The 15,393-nt window shown below is 52.7% G+C and overlaps 6 protein-coding genes across 6 annotated transcripts; 4 read left to right on the top strand and 2 right to left on the bottom strand.

Moving 5' to 3' along the window:
- Window positions 1-1,279: 1,279 nt before the first annotated feature.
- Window positions 1,280-2,869, top strand: J4E87_009689 (uncharacterized protein; the record flags this gene model as incomplete). Its single annotated transcript, XM_049381263.1, has 3 exons — window positions 1,280-1,479; window positions 1,540-2,324; window positions 2,373-2,869. 3 exons carry the CDS (start codon window positions 1,280-1,282, stop codon window positions 2,867-2,869), a joined length of 1,482 nt encoding a protein of 493 aa, XP_049228930.1.
- A 498-nt stretch (window positions 2,870-3,367) lies between these two features.
- On the top strand, window positions 3,368-3,907 carry J4E87_009688 (uncharacterized protein; the record flags this gene model as incomplete). The annotated part of the gene is made up of 2 exons (XM_049381262.1): window positions 3,368-3,371; window positions 3,393-3,907. The coding sequence occupies 2 exons, from the start codon at window positions 3,368-3,370 to the stop codon at window positions 3,905-3,907; spliced, it is 519 nt and encodes a 172-aa protein (XP_049228929.1).
- A 1,605-nt stretch (window positions 3,908-5,512) lies between these two features.
- J4E87_009687 (uncharacterized protein) lies at window positions 5,513-6,340 on the top strand (the record flags this gene model as incomplete). The annotated part of the gene is made up of 3 exons (XM_049381261.1): window positions 5,513-5,954; window positions 6,009-6,101; window positions 6,156-6,340. The coding sequence occupies 3 exons, from the start codon at window positions 5,513-5,515 to the stop codon at window positions 6,338-6,340; spliced, it is 720 nt and encodes a 239-aa protein (XP_049228928.1).
- Window positions 6,341-7,106: 766 nt separating this feature from the next.
- Window positions 7,107-9,202, top strand: J4E87_009686 (uncharacterized protein; the record flags this gene model as incomplete). The annotated part of the gene is made up of 3 exons (XM_049381260.1): window positions 7,107-7,337; window positions 7,401-8,568; window positions 8,616-9,202. 3 exons carry the CDS (start codon window positions 7,107-7,109, stop codon window positions 9,200-9,202), a joined length of 1,986 nt encoding a protein of 661 aa, XP_049228927.1.
- A 215-nt stretch (window positions 9,203-9,417) lies between these two features.
- On the bottom strand, window positions 9,418-11,309 carry J4E87_009685 (uncharacterized protein; the record flags this gene model as incomplete). Its single annotated transcript, XM_049381259.1, has 4 exons — window positions 9,418-9,927; window positions 9,980-10,471; window positions 10,526-11,199; window positions 11,279-11,309. 4 exons carry the CDS (start codon window positions 11,307-11,309, stop codon window positions 9,418-9,420), a joined length of 1,707 nt encoding a protein of 568 aa, XP_049228926.1.
- Window positions 11,310-12,045: 736 nt separating this feature from the next.
- Window positions 12,046-14,506, bottom strand: NUO78 (NADH dehydrogenase (ubiquinone) 78K chain precursor, 5-prime end; the record flags this gene model as incomplete). Its single annotated transcript, XM_049381258.1, has 5 exons — window positions 12,046-12,175; window positions 12,232-13,820; window positions 13,870-14,252; window positions 14,313-14,336; window positions 14,389-14,506. The coding sequence occupies 5 exons, from the start codon at window positions 14,504-14,506 to the stop codon at window positions 12,046-12,048; spliced, it is 2,244 nt and encodes a 747-aa protein (XP_049228925.1).
- Between the last annotated feature and the right edge of the window lie 887 nt (window positions 14,507-15,393).

Genomic DNA, 15,393 nt, shown 5'->3' with positions numbered 1-15,393 from the left:
GCTCTAGCCATCTATCCTACCCTGCAGCGGCATCGGATCGCCCCGGAGCTTAGTGCGCACACCTACTTCAGCATAGTACGTGTGGATAGGGCCTCGAATACAAGCAACAGAAGACGACCCCTACCGCAAGGTCTCGATCGGATGCCCATGGAGCTGTGGTTTCAGGTGGCTCGGGATCTGGAACCAATCGACATCTTATCCATGATGTTCGCCATCGGCGCATATCCGCGAGGCTCACGACGACATGGTGACATGTAGTGAAGTACACGGTACACATGATTCTTTTGCCGGCTACGGGCCGTGAGCAAACTATGGCTGAAACGGGATGCGATAGCCAGACAGATACAATACCATACAAAGAAAAAAGCCGAACATGCCTAGAGCCTACATTGACGTTAGGCTACCCACTTTGCACGTTTTTATGTTGATGTAGGCTGTAACCACAAAAACGTAGGTTGCGGCCTGTTCAGTTTGTCCCAGGTTGACATTACCGGAATAGCTCGATATGCAAGCGTATCTAGGGTTTGCTCAGACACTGGTGCTTGTTGTCGAACACATCCGGAAGTACCGACGTGGAAGGGACAAGGAAGCAAAGGATTCTGCACAGTACCCCTGTAAAGAGTGTGAAAACTCTTTGGGAATAAGAGAGAATTGGATAGGCGTCAAGCTTCAGAGGTTGCGTGCAAGCCAAAGCGGGATGCTGCACGAACTGCCAGGCTGACCTGTGGTGGTCGCAAGAGGGTGTTTTCTCAGACGTACAGTCTGAACAAACATCACAGAAGACTTGCTTGTCTAGCTCTTCGCAAGTGAGAAGAATGGCTATAAGGCTACAATGCCTTAATACTTTTTGAAACTTAAGTTTTTGTTATAATGTAGACTCTAGCGCACCTGTTTAGTTTTTACCTTGTACAAGGTGGCGTGCAACACAGCGGATTAGAGCATAGCCGTAGATGAATAGTAAACACGATAAGATATTAGTTCAATACAGATCGAACGTCGGAACGATGCTACACCGACCAATCATCTTACTTTGCATACGAGGCTGGAAGCATGCATGCTGCACGGACTTTGACGGCTCAACAGATGCCAGTTTCTCACCACCGCAGTTGAGCGACGCTAAAGATTACCCCAAACCCAAACACGCCCTAGGGCGTTCATTAGTCACAATCCGCCGCGCTCGTCCCGTGAAAAAGTTCCTGGGCTCTGTAAACCTCGGTGCTTCGCAATCATCCCATCTTGAATATTTTTAGAGGAATCCATCCGTGGAACAAAAGCCACAATGGTGCTCACGGACGAAGAGCAGCCTCTGCTCAGAATAATATCGCATGACTACGAAAGTGTCCAACAAGAGAATGATGCCGAGGAAGCTGGAAATGACGCGCTTGATTTTGAGCCTCTGGACCCTGAGGACCCTCGCAATTGGTCGCCAGGTTTCAAATGGGGTATCGTTTTGTTGCTTGCTCTTATGGCGTTCACCGTGTATGCATATCTTTCTAGCATTATCATTAACAAGATTCTCAATGCTAACGATGTTCACAGGACGTTTACCTGCATCGGCGTTGTGCCAGTCGCCAGCAAAATCGTCTCGGATCTCGATGGGAAGCAATCGAGCTCTGCAAATAGCGCCCTCCTCGTCACTATCTGGGAACTTGGAGAGGCTGCTGGACCTTTGCTCATCGCGCCGTTGTCAGAGATCTTTGGACGCTATCCTGTCTTCAACGCTTGTAACATCGGCTTCATCGCTGCGACTATCCTAGCAGTTTGCAGCCAGAACAGCGGCATGTTCATTGCTGCGAGGATGCTCACAGGTCTTTGCGTCGCTTCAAACGTCCTCAATCCAGCGATTATCGGAGACATCTTCGAGAGCGAGCAACGCGGCTCCGCAATGTCTTTGGTTATGCTTGCGCCGCTCATTGGAGGAGCTATCGGCCCAGCCATCTCTGGCGCCATCGCAGAGACGATAGGGTGGCGACGCATGTTGACCATTGCCGCCGGACTAGCTATCGTGTGCGAAGTTCTGTTCCTGGTCTACTTCAGAGAGACGTACAAGATGGCTGTCTTGAGAAGAAGAGCAGCGAAGACGATGCAGGAAACTGGAAAGGTTCCCGAGTCGAAGAGCACGCATGAGTATCTAGCAAAGCTCTGGCACTCTATCACCAGGCCTTTTGCGGTCTTGTTCGGTTCGAGCGTACTCATGCTTCTCTCGCTGTTTGCCTCGGTCGCGTTCAGCTTCTTTTACGTTGTCAGCGTTTCATTACCCTCGATCTTGCTGGACAGGTATGACTTCGAGTTCGGCCAGATTGGTTACACTTTTATCTCGTTTAGTAAGTATCTTGATATGCTTGAACCCACGGCAGCTAACAGGTATCTAGGCGTCGGATCTTTCTGCAGTGTACTAGTATGCAACTTTACGCTCGATAGGATATACGTCAAGCTCCGCGGGCCCGACGGCGAAAAAGGAAAACCTGAGTACCGCCTTCCTCTTTCTATCCTGGGTGCGATCCTCTTGCCTTTCTCGGTAATCGCATACGGCTGGATCGCAGAATACCGTCTGCCTGTACTCCTGCTTCTCGCCTCGGTGGCCCTGATGGGGTTCTCGCTCCTTCTGACTGTTATACCGTTATCTGCTTACGTCGTTGACGCTTGCGGTATGTACTCCGCATCGGCTATGACGGGCGTCATCGTCACGCGATGCCTTATGGGCACCTTCCTGCCACTCACGACTGGTCCATTGTCTGACGCACTTGGTTATGGGCTGGGCTTCACTCTTTTGGGCGCACTGAGCTTGTGTTTGGTCATCATCCCGTTATGCATCTTCAAGTTTGGGGAGAAGTGGCGGCAGCATTCGGAGTTTACGAAAGACACTTGAAGCACCTTACACAAGGAAAAAAACTAAACAGGTCTAGAGCCTACATTAAAGCTAGTCTAACTGTTTTGTATGCTTCTATGTTTATGTAGGCTGCGTGCCTATTTATCCTTTTTCTTGATTGACGTAGAAGGGTAAGGAATTGCAACGTTAATTCCTGCCATACAAACATATTGTGTAAAAGCCACTTCCTCAAGTTCGCATAGCTCCTACGATCTATGTCCGCTCTTTCTGTGAAAGTACCCGTCATCAATGCCGTACAAAAGCTGCACCGTGCCTCCGTTTTCTGTTCCTTTTCTGCATTCCATCATCAACACCCACAAGCTTGTTGATCAAATCCGAACACATCCTTCCAGCATCCACAAGCTTAGCACGCCATGAAGTTCTTTACCTTAGCTCTCGCAACTCTGCTAGCCCAGACGGTCACGATCGCCCAGAGTTTATTCGACCAGCAGTCCAGCGGCTTCCGTCTTATCCTCAAGTCAACCGACGATGACCTCAATGAGTACATACCACCACCCTTCAGCTCTTTTCCTCATCCTGACAGATAGCAGCCACGCACTCGGAGCCTGCCATTGGTCCGCAGCCTACGAAGGCCTATGCCTAACCAACGATACGACCGCCACCCCTGCACGTCCCTACACTACCTTCTACCACAACGTATTTTCCTACGACGTTACCCAGGGTATCCTCAACTGGCCCATGAGTCTTTACGGTCGCGTCGATCCCGTTCCGTCCGCAATGCGCTTCGAGTACGAGTCTGGGACCAATCTCGTGAACATGGCTTTCACGCCCTGGACCGACACATACCAAGTGGTGTGCTTCGAAGAGGGCAGCGCTAGCATGTACATTGCAATCGCCAAAGATGATACTGGCAAGGCCCCTGATTGGGTTGATCCACCGAAAAAGGTCAAGAATTGGTACATGTGTACTATGAGGTATGACGACACGTGGCGGTCGCTGGCATGGAAGATAGGTTTTGTGGGCGAGCCGCAAAATCCCACCTGTTCAAAGGTCGACGTAGTGAGGGTGTGGGTTTGAGGAGATAAGGATTCAAAATGTTTTGTGCTTCCCGGGTGTCAGTGCGGGACTATCTGATTCTTTTCGCGAAGGAAGGAGTCCGTTGCGGTTGACTGGACTGTTCTGGCGACGGGTGTAGTAGTCAAGGTGTCTTTTCATTGTTTGAATTCTGCCTTTTTGTTCCAGTACACGCAAATCGATTCTTCATCTCTTCAGGCTCATCAACGCACGACGATTTGAACCTTTCTCGCAACGAGACGACGCTATCTATGGCCGCGAGCTGAATGCGATAAGCGAGCAACTACCATACGGCTTCCACTGCGTCTATTCCAGCCCGAACTAACCTCAGTATCTGGGTATGTGGGCTATACTTCTTCCAAACGAGCAACCACGCATGTAGCCGAGACCCGCCACCACTCTCTTCCTCAACTGACCACACAAGGTGATCATGTCAATGAAAAGAAAAATTGTAGCCCCCCGCGGGGACTTCCGCCGAGATCCGTTGCTCACGCCGAAGGAACCTGGTTCTCGCCCACTGATTAGTAGGGACAACATACCTGGAGTTGGCGGAGATGATCGCGAGCAAGGGACCTATCGATCCTCAGCCTGCACCTGGACACCCCGCCGGTAGAAGAGAGTAGAACGGCCTATTCTACCTGGCAAGTATGGATGCCCCAGTGCGAACCAAGGACGAGAGGGCGCAACACCATACTATCGCTTAAAAGAGACCCCCACCTCAAGACGGTAGTAGAGAATAGCTTTTGACCCGGCTGGTCAAACAGCAGGAGCTAACCCCCGCCTCAGAACCGGAAAGAATTCTCCCTAGCACTGTTGAAGTGCCCATTTAAACGGCCGAGTGGCGTGAAAGGATCACCCTACGAAGACTCTCGGCAGCGATAGGATGGGGTTGCGGATAAGAGAAAGGAAGAACCACGGCGCTAAACTGCCGTCGTCAAGAGTCCAATACCAATGTCATCGAGCAGTACCAGGCGAGTAAGATACTTCCGAAGCTGTTGAAGGTTCGTTGCTCTAAAGAGACCGTCGACGGCGGTAGTTAGGCGTGTGGGTGGGTTAGAAGAAAGAAGTAGCTGGGCTGGCACAATATATGTCCAGTGGCGGTCGCACGAGCCCATTCCTATGACGTCCTCAGGACATACAGTCCAGGCAGCAAAGTGAGAGCGCGCCTCAGTCCAGTGGATCCGAGGCAAAGTGAGAGTGAGTGAGCCAATGAGTTCGAAGGAGGGAGTGGGAGGCAGCATTTCTCGATGTATACTACTCAGGTACCAGTGCAATGTAAATGAAGCCAACGGCGCTACTTCCTCGTCTTGGTAGCCCAACATCTCACCATTACATGATGCTGTTCCTCTTGACTTCTCGTACTACCAGTGCTACGATACCTAGATAATGTCGGCCGCTCAGGATTTAGCTTCAATATCTGACCAGCATCCTGACTCTCGACATATTGTTGTTCTGATTCGGACATTCGGGATCGCCCAGCGGAAAGTGAAGTACGGAGTAGTACTGGCCTAGGTGGTATGTCTGAGTAGGCCCGTGCGTTCTCGCGCATCAAGCATCGCCCACCAGAACGACATGATCAACCTCACGACCCGCGCAACCCACGCCACGATGAAGACGTCACTCGCCACCCTCTCGTCCTTTGCGACGCTCACAAGCGCTGCACGCCTGCTGCTGCAAATTCCGAACACGGTCCTTGTCAACCCGTCCACGCTCCCCTCGACCACGCACGCGACGCTCCAGTCCTCCGGCCCGCCCCTCGACGCCTATCTCACGCGCTCCAACACGTTCAACTTTAACAATGTGAGCGCCGGAAGCTACCTTGCTACCGTGCATTGCCGCAACTATGCGTTTGAGCCACTGAGGATTGATGTCACCGTGGAGGAGGCGGTCGAGGGCAGCGGGGAGAAGAAGGAGATGATCAGGGCATACCAGACCTTCCTGGGTAACGAATGGGACAACAAGGGAGAGAGCCGCGGCGAGGGAGGCAGTGGCTTGGTGGTTGAAGCCAGGCCGGTGGGAACCAAGTACTTCTACCAAGAGAGGCAAGGCTGTAAGTTGGCATCGCGACAATGCGCAATGGGGAGATTGTGCTAACACGCTGCAGTTTCGCCGCTGTCGTTCTTGAAGAACCCGATGATTCTCATGGCGATAGTGTCCATGGGTCTCATCTTCGGCATGCCCAAATTGATGGAGAACAGTAAGTCTCTCGGCAGCCCGCTAAGTACTGCCAAGGTTACTGATACATGCGTAGTGGACCCCGAGATGAAGGAAGAATTCGAAGAGATGAAGAAGAACGGCGTCCTGGGCTCCGGAAACACCAACACGGCATCGCAGTTACAGAACTTTGACCTCGCCTCATGGATGGCCGGTAAGACCGACTCGGGCAGCGCGAGCGCACGTACACAGAGCCCTGCAGGGCAGACGAAGAAACGATAGACAGCGGACACACGGGGTCTCGGAGGACAGCGAAGCGCTCAGGTCCTTCGACACAGAGTATGCCTATATCGGCAGCGAGCAATATACACTATCATCAAGCTAGGACTGCGTTCTTGACTTATAGAGGAAACGCACATACTGCAGCGACTCGTCCCTTCTATGGATGTCTCCCACGCAGTCTCCAGCATGAGCAGGAGAATTCTCACAGAACCAGACATCAGGCGACTGCTAGCGATGTCCGCATGCACATGTCCCTACCGCTTCATATTCTCTTTCAGACCTAGCTGTCTGGGCGAAAGCCATCACAATGCTTGATTTCTGACTCATCTACGCAGGATCATACAGATAGCTGAAGAGCCTCTCGTCGGAGTCGGACTTCATAGGCACGTCTCGCTCCTTCCTCATCAGTTAGGAACCAAGGAACCAAAGCAACCAATCTCACACAAGCGATCCTGCTATATCTTGGAGCCGTTGTTTCATGTAACGACATAAGCTGAACTCCAGCTTCCGCCCCCGCAGCTTACCCAGGTGTTGTAGCTGCTTATTCACGCTCTTGACTTTCCATCTCGACCAATCGGGTAGGCGCTAGCCCCGGTAGAGGCAAGCCACCACACTCTCGACCCAACGAGACAGCGTCGGTACAATTACTTTGCTTAGGTCATTTAGCATATCTTGGATCCTCTCTTTATCTTTCCCAGTTATTTGCGCCTTCTTCTACTTCGTGACGAGCAAAATGGCTGGTATCCCGCACATGCCGGCTGCCAACATGGACGATCCAACAAGCACGACAACAAGCGCACAGCATGACCATCACCAGCACCATCATGCACACATTGGTCACCACACGGGAAAGAGGCTGAAACACTTTCTGAGACCAGATGGAAGAAAGGTGCACATTGCGAGTTCCCCCGATGAAGCAAATCACATGAGGAGGAAGCTGAGCAATGCGAGCGAGAAAGAAGACTTCGACCTAGTCATCCATGGATCCCCCGAACATGTTAGTCCTACACAAGAATGAGCGAGCCATGGCATGGAACAATCGCCCTACTAACGCACACAGATCGAAGCACTCCGCCACACCCACGCCCACCACACCGCACACCACCACCAACTACACCAAGACCACGGCGACCTAGCCCAAGAATTCGAGCGCGTAATCCGCGACCTCGACACCCTCTCCACCGAACTCCACATGCTAACCTCCCACGCCGTACAACTCGACGCCAACTTCTCCAAATACGGTTACTCGGCCCATCTACGCACCAAAGAAGACAACCCATCATCAGACTCCCTCGCTGACTCCTCCTTCGACAAGGAAACATCGCACTCTGATCGTCAACGCGGTACAGCAATCCACTTCTACCAAAAGCCCATCGTACGACAATACTTCCATAAGGGCCTGCTGTGGCGCGCAAAAGAGGCACAGGAGGTAGCTAGCTACGAACTCTTCATCGATCTCTTCTACGTGGGCATTATTGCCATAACAGGCGATTCTGCAGCTGAACATCCCACCGCACAGTCCTTGCTTCGTTTTGCAATTACCTTCATCATGGGCTGGAAATTCTGGACGGACATCGGAGTACTGGTGTCGTGGTTCGATAGCGATGATGTTATCAGGCGGGTCTCCGTCCTTTTCTTACTAACGTGTTTGCTGGGTTTTACGACGAACATGGTTGAGGCGTGGGAGAGGACGTACGCACCACTTGTGGGGTTCTATCTCGCGGCGAGACTGTTTGTGACGAGTTGCTGGATTTGGTACGCATGGCGTATTCCCATGGTGAGGGGAAGTATGTTGGGGAATGCGTTACTCTCTTTGATCCCGGCGGCGCTTTGGATGGCGAGCGTGAGTGTGGAGGAACCGAAGCGACAGGGACTTATTTGGGTGGCTATTCTGTTCGATCTTTTTGGTCAGTTTGCCATGGTGTTGCTTCAGCGACCGGGGTCGCCCATCGCGCGGTTCGTACCCGAGTCGTGGAAAAGGAGTCTGGAGTTCTATCCCGCGACGAACATCGAGCATCGGATTGAGCGGACGAACGCGTTTGTTACGCTGGTATTTGGGTCTTGTGTGTTGGGTTTGCTGTACCAGAGTAGCGTGTCGATGGGGATCAATGCGTTCTTTGGAAAGGCGGTGTTGGGCTTGGTGCAGACGTTCGTGTTGAATTGGGTCTACTTTGAGATTGACTCGTTCAATCTGCATACGCATGCTATCCGCCGACATGTGTTCTCCGGTAAGTTAGATCCCCAAATCTTACGCCAGGGCTAACGATTGAATCAGCTTTGACATGGTTTTCCGCCCACCTCCCTTTCATCATGTCCTTCGTCCTATCCGCATCAGCCCTCGGCGTCCTAGTCCGCGCCCACGACACCTCCTCCGCACCCCTAGAATCCCTATCCGAAACCTTCATTTCCCGTTCCGAAGACCACATCTCTAAAGGCCTAGTCTGGTTCTACTGCGGCGGTCTAGGCATCTCTCTCCTCTGCCTTACCATTATCTCAGCAACACACGTCCACCGCACGATTCCCAATCAGCGCCTCCGCAAACCCGTGCGTCTCCTCTTCCGCGCTGCTGTTTCTGTCATCATATTCACACTACCGCTCGCGCACCTCGATAGCCTGCGGTTGATAGCAACGACCACGGGATTAGTCGTGTCTGTGCTGGTGCTTGAATTGGTTGGCGCGGCGTGCTGGGGCGAGAACTTCTTCTGGGAAAAGGAGTGTAAGAGGGATCAAGCGACGTATAGTGCGAGGTGTGCGGTTAAGAGAGAGGAGTTGGAGAAGAGTGTTCGGAAGGGGACGGTTGTGGATGTGGAGGAGATTGCGAAGAGAGAGGGTGGGGAGAAGGGCGTTGTTGGTGTGGTTTGAGTGGACGTAACTGGATTGAGTTGTGGAGATTTTGCGTTTGTGATATTCCAAAGATTATGGCAATATATTCTTGGTAACATCGTGGATTGAGTATGATTTTACCATGGAAACTTGTGCGAGATTTCAGATGTCGTCGCTAAATGCCACACATATGTTCGACATGAACACACACACACACACACTCGAACATAGGAAAAAGATCGAACACCAATTCCCTACTCTTCATCTCCAACCTTGGTCTTGTTTTGCTCGTCATGGAATCGGATTGTTCTTCCAGGAACGACTCTTTCAGCTGGATCCGGCGCCTCGCCATTCTCACCACCAGCCTTCACATTTCCTTTGGGCGCCGCACCCTCCCCGTCCGAGACTAAGGCGTTGACACTGGCCATTGGTACTGGTGGCTGACTAGCTGAGCGGCTCGTACTGGGTGCTCTCGATGTCGCTCTCGATGTGCTGGCTGAGCTAGTCCCCGAACTAATTATGGACCTGCCGATGCGCACGACACGGTTTGGCAGCGAATCGCCGCCGTTGCGAGACCAGCCTGGACGGCGGCGAACGCGCGCTTCGGCATCGGTGATGGTCTGGTCGTTTCCCTCGATGTGGAAAGCTGGACCGGTGTCCTCGGGGGAGTTAGAGCCTGTGCGGGCAAAGGACAAAGCTGTGCTTAGGGTGCGGGGGATGAAGAAGCCAACTTTGCCGAGAGGAATGGATAGACCGTGAACGACCTGTGACGTTAACATACAAGGTTCTGAGATCATGGAATGAGAATGAACTTACAACCGAGCAGATTACCAAGAACCAAATAACCACGTTCATGACTTCCATCAGGTATGCAGCATCTTCCCTGACTTCGCCATCGACTTGGATCTTGGCGAGAAACTCAAGACTGATGTAGAGGTAAAAAATGGCGCTCACGCCGATGGGACCGAAAAAGCCCACGAAGAGTGCTTGTCGCTTTTGCTCAATCTGATGAATCTGTTTGTGCATAGCGAAGATGATGGGCAGACGGCGGAACAGCAGTACGAGTATACCCAAGGGAATAAGCCGGTAGATGGGAATGACGGGCGAATGTGCGAAGAGGCGCCACGGACACACAGCGCCGAACCAGATGAATATGGATACGTTCAAGAGCATATCGATAGTAGGCTGGAATGAGTCGTCCATCGTTTCGAGGCGGAACCAGTCATCCCACGTAAACGTGTTGCCGGCAATGAAGCAGGCAAGCACGTCGTCGCTACCAATCATGCCGCATGTGCCAACAATGAAGAGCTAATTCTACGGTCAGTAACTCTCACATCGTCAAGATTTTCGTGAAAAACTTACAGCCAGGGTGATTGCAAACACCAAGAAACTCTCGCGATCCACGTATTTCCGCTCTTCAGCCCAATGCAGTAATTCCTTCGCAATCCAACCCACAGCAGCTCCGTAAACCACACTGAGTATGATTGTGTAGCCCCAAGTCTCGCCGAACCATAGGCCTACTGCAACTCTAGTGCTGTTATCTGAGCCCTGACCTCCATGACCAATATGCTCGATAAGGTAGAGTGGTAGAAATAGGAACGGGTACCCAAGACCATCATTGGCTCCCGATTCAGCCACGATGATCTTCTGCAGCTCTTTCGGAATATTTGCATCTGCAAACTTTCCCTTGACGATGGAATTGGACAACACAGGATCTGTGGGTGTGACACAGGCGCCTACGGCCAGAGCATGCAGGAAGCTGATGTGCGGGACCATAGCGAAGACGAGCAGACTGGTCACGATCCACATGAACGTCATGCCTGGGCCGAGTAGCAAAGCTAGACTCTTCCATTCTGTCTTCAGATACTTTGACGGAAGCTGCACACCTGCGAGGACAAGTTGAACGCCGAGCACCAGGCGCGTAAAGTACAAGGTAATGGTATCCAGCACTTCGACATCGTTGAGAGCGTATTCTTCTGGTTTGATCCAATTCGTCGCATGTGGTGAAAAGATGAGTCCAGCGATGAGTGATATTACTAAACACACGCAGATTAGCTATGCGCTCTTCTTTGCCCAAGATTCCCATGGCCCAGACCCAGGCGGTCAGCAACTTACAGGCTTCACTAAGATAATAATGCTCTTTCATCAAATAGCTGACAAGGCCGAAAAGCGTAATGAACCCTCCCAATGTCGCACAGACAATGTTGAAGTTGTTGACCGCCAAGGTAGGCATGGCTGGCCACCGAACCCTGAACGGACCCTCAAAATCCGGCGAACGGCTATGTCGGCTTCTTCGATGGCTCTGCTAAACTCTCGGCGAAGCTTGACGGCAAAGCTTAACAAATATCTTCTCTTGCTTCACGAGGGCTTGAGAGACGACCGAAGCGACTGCAACCGTCTCTTTCTTTTGCAGAGTGATGTTCGCCTTTTATGTAGAGTTGTGTGGTCGATCCGTGGGGTAGATGTTAGCGTTTCGGTGATACTGGGGCGGTCTGCAATCACAAGACACAGCGACGCCAAAAGCTTGGTGGTGGTGACAAGAGGCTTGGTCTGCACAAGAAAGCAACAGGTGGTAATATAAGTGGGAAATATGGGGAGCGGTTGGCATCTTGGAGAGATCGCGACGAAGGCGAACGTGGGTCGCACACGCGTAGCGCCTTGGCTGACGGCTTGTACAAGGCTGTGTGAAGGCTTGGTATTTTGGAATTAAATACCTCAACCTTTACAGACATGCCACGGGACTGATTTTGGAACAACCTGGCGCGGGTACCGCTTCGATTCTCTACGTATCGCGGATCACGTGCCAAAATCGAGAAAACGTGTCACAATGCTTATTTACAATCCTGATAAAGCCCAATATTCAACCATGACCAAATGCACATCTAAACGTTCGCTGCTGCTGCTACCTGGGGACCATAGCCGACTTGTGGGTATGGCTCACCAGGTGCCATGAAGTTTGTCTTGGGGTTCTTCTGGGCCTTGGCTGCCGAGCAACGGGCCATTGTTGGCGAGCTATGTCATGGTTAGTATTGTGCAACAATGGGGGCAGCATCATGGATGTGACTTACTTTCTCGAGATGGCATCTGTGAAGAAGAAGTTCTCGATGGGATTCTTCAGCGCTTGACCAGTCGCTTGTGCGCCCTGGTTCTGGTCTACCAGCTGAACCTTGCTCAAGCTGGGTAGCGATGCGGGCTCAACAAGGTCGTATCTCCTGAGAGCAGGTGAGATCTCTTCCATGCGGTCACGCAGTGCCTCAACATCGTCGTAGGGCAGCTCGGCGCCAAAGTACTCTGAGGCTGCTCGCACGATCTTCCAGTCTTCTCTTGAAGCGCCGGGTAGGCCAACAGCAGCACGGGTCATTTGTACACGACCCTCGGTGTTGACGTATGTGACCGACTTCTCGGTGTATGCGGCACCAGGCAAGACGACATCGGCGAGCTGTGCGCCGCGGTCGCCGTGGTGGCCTTGGTAGACAACAAAGGCGTCCTTGGGGATGTCGGCTTCGTTGACCTCATCTGCGCCCATAAGCCAGACAAACTTGGCCTTGGTTTGGGCGACCTCAGATGAGGGAACGGTGAAGCCAACCTCGTAGGCGCCAGTTCGGGAAGCTGTTCGCTGCAAGATGTTGTAGCCGTTCCACTCCTCGGTGTGGAACTTGTCCTTGTTCTTCTCGACAAAAGATCCAACCTGCTCGTAAATCGACTTAGCGTCAACGTGCTCAGTGACACCACTACCGACGATGATCATGGGCTTCTTGGCCGAAGCCAGCTTCTTTCCGAACTCCCCAGAAAGAGCGCTCTTGAGGTCGTTGGCGTTGCTTCCAAGCTTCTCGTACTCGAATGTGCTCTCAAAGTCCTCACCAACGTAGCCAATCTCAAGGTCTGTCCTCAGCCACTGCTTCCTGATGCGAGCGTTAAGAACGGCGGCCTCCCATCTGGGGTTGGAGCCAATGAGGAGAATGTAGTCGGCATCCTCAACACCGTAGATCCTGGAGTTGAATGAGTAGTTTGACTTGACATCGATTCCGTGAGCGATGGGTTCGCTGCCACCGGGCTGGTCAAGAGCCAGGTTGTCTGAGCCGAGTCTGTTGGCAAGATCCTTCATGGCAACCAGCGCCTCAGTCTCGACGAGGTGGCCAGCCACGACCTTGAATTCGTTGCCCTTGGGTGCGATCTTCTTGTATGCGTTGCCAATTTCGACCAGCGCCTGCTCCCAGGTGGCGGGCTGGAATTGATCGTCAACGCGGACTAGTGGGTTGACAAGGCGCTGTGTGCTGAGAGCGTCGCAGGCGAAGCGGGTCTTGTCGTTGATCCATTCCTCGTTGATGTCATCGTTGAGTCGCGGGATGACCCTCATGACCTGGATACCACGGGCGTCGATGCGGATGTTTGAGCCAAGTCCATCAAGAACGTCGATGGACTCAGTCTTGTATAGTTCCCATGGGCGGGCCTTGAACGCGTAGGGCTTCGAGGTGAGGGCACCGACGGGGCAGAGATCGATGACGTTTCCGGAGAGTTCGGTATCAAGGGCGGTCTCGAGGTATGTGCCGATTTCCAGATCGTTGCCACGGCCGAAAGAACCAAACTCAGGAGCACCAGCGATGTCGTTGGAGAAACGGACGCAACGAGTGCAGTGAATGCACCTGTTCATGGAGGTCTGCTATATGTAAGCCATATTCTTGGAACCAAACACCGTGGAATCCTACCTTGACCAATGGGCCAACGTTCTTGTCCTCCACCGCACGCTTTCCTTCGAGCTCGTGGAAGCGGCCGCGGTCGGCACCGTATCGCATGGACTGATCTTGGAGATCGCACTCGCCTCCCTGGTCGCAAATGGGGCAGTCCAGAGGGTGATTGGCGAGCAGGAACTCCATGATGCCCTCACGCGCCTTGTGAACGAGAGGCGAGTCGGTCTTGACGACCATACCGGGCTGTACAGGCCATGCGCAAGAGGCGACTGGCTTAGGAGCCCGCTCCACTTCGACCAAGCACATACGGCAACTTCCAGCAATCATCAACTTCTCGTGGTAGCAGTATCGCGGGATGGTAACTCCGGCCTTGTCGCAGGCCTGGATGAGGGACGAGCCGGCTGTTGGGGCGCATTAGAACCGTGTGTGCAGTCACGAGAGGGTGTGTTCCGGCTTCGTACCTTCGATTGATACCTTCTCTCCATCTGACACGGGCGTTAGCATACCTCGCCGCCCGCAATGGGGAGTGGCACAAACCGATAGTGAGCTCAACGTCTGCTGGGCGGCGGGCCGAGGCACTCAAGGCCCGGCTGCCATTGAGGGCTGCGCGGAAGGCAGGCCTCCGCAGCGACCGGATCATCTGTTGCCGCAGCATTGTGAGGCTCTGAAAGATGGCGATGGACTTGTGGCTGCGGAGCTCTAACTGACGTTCACGATGGCATCGCTCAGGCTTGGCGACTGAATAATCCAGCCGTGATTGGCCAAAGCGCCGCTCGCGCCTGCCACAAAATTCTCGCCGGCCGCCCTCCGACCTTCTCTTCTTCACTCATTTCGGGCACAATTTATTGTAGGAAAGTTTGGCACTCCACCTAGCTATCCTCTATTACGTGCCCAAGAGCACGACTCACCGTGCGAGGTAGCTGGAGCAGACGAGGTTTTCTGATGATATCTTGTTCCTTACCAACGTCGCTACATTTTGATTGAAGAAGAAGCTTTGCTTGTGTGTGGTGGAGCTTGAGATGGCGCAACGCTCCATAAAGGTGATGAAGCTGCAGACGCTTCCTACGCTGGCCAACGGCGCGTTGCTGTCGATGAGTTACGACATGATAGCCACCACTCTTGCCATCATGCCTATGTCGAGGCGGTGTGCGTGCATTAGAGGTTTTCCGAGCTTGAATCTTGCGGATATTCGTGAGGCAACATTCGCAAGCAACCGGAAACAAGGAAACGGCTTCGATATATGAAGTCTATCGTGCGCGTGTGGAGGGCCGGCCAGGCTTTCATACATGTATGCGGCTCTGCCAACGTCACGTTTACGCCGGGTCACCGCGGACATCGTGTGCGGGGAAACTCAATCTATCCATCTCACCTCTTCACAATCACGACTGCATGGTGGTTTCTTCTGATTGATTAACTTTTGAAATTGTTTGATCCCTCAAGGGCCTGCGACAAAAGATCTACACTACACCGAAATCATACCTTGACTGGTCTTTCTAGTCTAATGTGCGCCGCAAGAAGTAAAGTTTGCAGCCTCGTCGGGCG

The sequence above is a fragment of the Alternaria ethzedia genome (assembly GCF_023757985.1).
Source record: "Alternaria ethzedia strain BMP 0044 chromosome Unknown scaffold_38, whole genome shotgun sequence".
Lineage (NCBI taxonomy): Eukaryota > Fungi > Ascomycota > Dothideomycetes > Pleosporales > Pleosporaceae > Alternaria > Alternaria ethzedia.
This window is presented reverse-complemented; position numbering and strand designations above follow the sequence as displayed.